The following is a 3446-nucleotide window of genomic DNA, read 5'->3' on the forward strand; positions in this document are numbered from 1 at the left end:
TCCTACGGTCAACTGTACGTGCAGCGCATTTCAAATTGGCTGCGAGTTAATGAAGTCATTTTTTAGACGGGGAAAACCTCTTTCGCGGAGGTTTGGAACCTTTGCAAAATTCAGTATATGCGTGGTGCTGTTTAATTAAAACTTATTAATTAAAACGAAAAGTTTAATTATCGCGGAATAAATCTTATAGCGTATGTACGTAACGTTTATACGAATAATAAACTATATAAAATTCTGATTCCGAGTATATATTCCCTTTCTATTCCCTGTAAAAAAAATTTCGTTTGCAATTTCTGTAAAGATTTAACAAATCAAATAATGATGCGCGACAGTGGTAACATCTAACGGAGAATCTCTAAAATTATCTCACTAGGAAGTAAGTCATCATGTCTACCAATTCTTGATATGCCTAACTTCTCACTGAACTTTGCTTTAAAAGACGTAATAACAGATATTATTTTACTATAAACCTAATAGGATCAATTTGTTTTTAGTAAAAACGAGCGAAAAATTGTTTCCACGGTGCAGTACTAGCCACGTCATTGTATTGATGTTATTTCTAATTTTCTATATTATATTTCTATATTTTCCCTATATCTAGGGCCTTTGTTCTAGTATCTTGAGAATAAATAGATGGCAATGATGTATAATTTTGTTTACATGTTCCTAGTGAGTGACGTATGTTTTGCGTAGTTCACGGTCAAAAGCAACCATAATCGTAACAATTATGAGCTGTGTTCTTCACATGGTAGTTACGGAAATTGAACAAGTAATATAGAATGGAGGAGTCAAAGATTGGTGATTTCACGTGGTCGCTTCCGTAAGTATTGATAAGTAATTATGATTTCGCAAGTATCTGGAAATTTAAGTCATATATTTCTATATATTTCTTTTCAGTCGCAATCCGTGGACTGATGCTTGCGAAAAACATGAGGAGGACAAGAAATTTCTAAATTTGAATGATCTCGAGTATCCTGAACTAAATGGTACAGTTGTCAAGAATAAGAATTCAGTTATACAAAGAGAAGAATGTTTGTTAACACCCAACATTGCACGGATTTTATTGCCCATGCAAACAAATACGGAACCAAAGAGATCTATAAAAAGATACAAGAAATCAGATAGGATTTCCATTAATCTTCAAGAAGCTTTACAGGTAATTATTGTTAGTTTTATAATTAAATAATCATTCGATAATAATAAATATTAGATAATTTTTACAATCTCATTTATAGAATACTATATGTTCAACTAACATGGGCAAGGAAGTTCCTAAATTAAAGATTAATTTGTACATGAATAATCTTGGTTTTACGCTACCAAATTCATTGGATAAAAACAAGTGTTCAGATCTAAGGAAAGTGAAAATGTGTATCTCCAAAAATAAGAAACCATCTAAAGTGAAGAAAATAATTCTACTGAATCGCAACATGAAAGCGCAGATTAATGTTGAGAAAAAAGAAATCTTCGAGTGTAAAAAAATGGAGGCTATCTGCAAGGATGTCGATACTATAAATTTCAATGCCTTAAAAATCACAACAGATCCAGAAACAGACGTAGACTGTATTAAAAATATGTGGACAATGACACTGTATGGCAAAAACTACAGAAATATAAATGAAATAAATATCTCTGATAACACGCTCTCTCACAGATCAGATGTCATTGGAAAAATAAATGATCTTGGGATCCAAGGAAGGCAATTAACAAATAAATTAGTCGCAAGAAACAATAGGACACATTTCTCCAACTTTATTAGTGATATAATTGAAAATGATATTGCTAAACAAACTCGCTCCCTTCATATTAAAGAGGACGTTAAGCCAGAGGTTCAAAACAATGCAGACATGACAGATGATAAAAACTCTGTAAAATTTTCTCGTAACTTTAGAGAGTAAGTATTGTATGTGAGTAAGCACTTATCATAATGAATAATAAATATTTTGTATAATAATTATATACATAATCGTGTGACACTGTAATACACATATTTGTACACATGCTCTATTAACTCTTGACGCAATAAATGATACATATAGACTATATTATCAAAGTATTTGTCAAAACCTATCCTGCTTTCTTATCCTATCACCCTTCTACGATTGCAATTATATATATATATACAATTACAATTATATAAAACACTTTGCTTTTGCCGTTGTGGAATCATTTTGAATTGATCTTGCGAATTCAAATATCTTACAGATACTGCACTAATACGTTAACAGCGACCTTGAACGACAACCTTGAAAAATTTGTAGAGAGACTCACGATGCTTCAAAAGAGATATCACGAGAGAAATCCAAACAAATCCAAGTACAAACGTCGTTATTATTCTGGTTTGAAAGAAGTTCGTAAGCACGCCGAATTGAAGCAGCTCAAGTTCGTGATTGTCGCTCCTGATATCGAGAAAATTGAACTCGAAAGTAAATATCGGATGTTTATTTTCGCACGAATAAAAAATGACGATTGTATTGATAAATTTTAGACGGATTAGATGATCAAGTCAATCAATTACTCGATATATGCAGGAAAGAAAATATTGTTTTCTGCTTTGGATTACGAAGAAGGAAGTTAGGGTATTATACTCACGGAAAAGGGTTTGTTGGTTGTATTGGCATTGCAAATTATGGCGGAACTGAGGTGAGCAGACGATAATCGCTTCAAATCTCACAAAACACAACACGCGAGACACTTACAAAACACCTCTTTTCAGTTACTTTTCAAAAACGTTTTAATGGAACTTGTAACCGCGAGGAACGCGTTCGAAAAACTGAATGCCGCCTCTGACGCAATTGTCGATATATCGAAAGTAATCTCGGAGGATGACTTACTTTCAGAAAATATTAATGCTCTTTTGAAATTTTTGTCTTAAAATAGTCTTGATAAAGATAGGTATTCTTTTGTATTTACATTATTATAAACTTGAAGTTGATTGCATGTAACAAATATTGTTTAGCACGTGATTTATAAAATCGATATGTATTGATGTTTAAGCTGACATATAACGTAAATTTAGACTATAAAATTTATATCTGTGAGATGTATAGAGTATAAAATGTGAATCTTAATAATAAATAGTTATAAATTTTCTGACTTTAAATAAATTTTTTATTGTTTAATTGAATTGAATATAAGTGGTTCTTATACTTGCTCAAATTGTAGAGGGCGTAACGGAATGCGTCGGTATTGCAGAACTTGCAGCGCGAAATCCAATAAGATTTCAAGTCTATTATATGCCTTGTTCGTGCCTACATCTTTAGTTTCAATTCTAACCACTAGTAATATCGTGATCTTATTCCGCGCTGAATCGATAATGTTGCAAGTATGACATAAATTTACGTTGAGTGACAGATCTGTGTTACGCTTTATCTATGCTTAAATCTCTGTGTGTTCACCGTGGTAAAACTCAAAAGGTAAAACAGACTTATATAAACTGGTTTCTG

The 3446-nt window shown here is 32.1% G+C and overlaps 1 protein-coding gene across 1 annotated transcript; it reads left to right on the forward strand.

Moving 5' to 3' along the window:
• Nucleotides 1-611: 611 nt before the first annotated feature.
• LOC122538603 lies at nucleotides 612-3119 on the forward strand. The gene is made up of 6 exons (XM_043672832.1): nucleotides 612-820; nucleotides 898-1156; nucleotides 1236-1894; nucleotides 2206-2426; nucleotides 2489-2643; nucleotides 2717-3119. Exons 1-6 carry the CDS (start codon nucleotides 780-782, stop codon nucleotides 2873-2875), a joined length of 1494 nt encoding a protein of 497 aa, XP_043528767.1. The 5' UTR covers nucleotides 612-779; the 3' UTR covers nucleotides 2876-3119.
• The last annotated feature ends 327 nt before the right edge of the window (nucleotides 3120-3446 follow it).

Source organism: Frieseomelitta varia, unplaced genomic scaffold, assembly GCF_011392965.1.
Source record: "Frieseomelitta varia isolate USP_RPSP 00005682 unplaced genomic scaffold, Fvar_1.2 scaffold_168, whole genome shotgun sequence".
In the NCBI taxonomy this organism is placed as follows: domain Eukaryota; kingdom Metazoa; phylum Arthropoda; class Insecta; order Hymenoptera; family Apidae; genus Frieseomelitta; species Frieseomelitta varia.

Coding starts and splice junctions, on each gene's coding strand:
- LOC122538603 (XM_043672832.1), top strand. CDS start 780: ATGGAGGAGTCAAAGATTGGTGATTTCACGTGGTCGCTTCC. Junction 1,157..1,235: donor ATCTTCAAGAAGCTTTACAG/GTAATTATTGTT, acceptor TCTCATTTATAG/AATACTATATGTTCAACTAA. Junction 1,895..2,205: donor TTTTCTCGTAACTTTAGAGA/GTAAGTATTGTA, acceptor AATATCTTACAG/ATACTGCACTAATACGTTAA.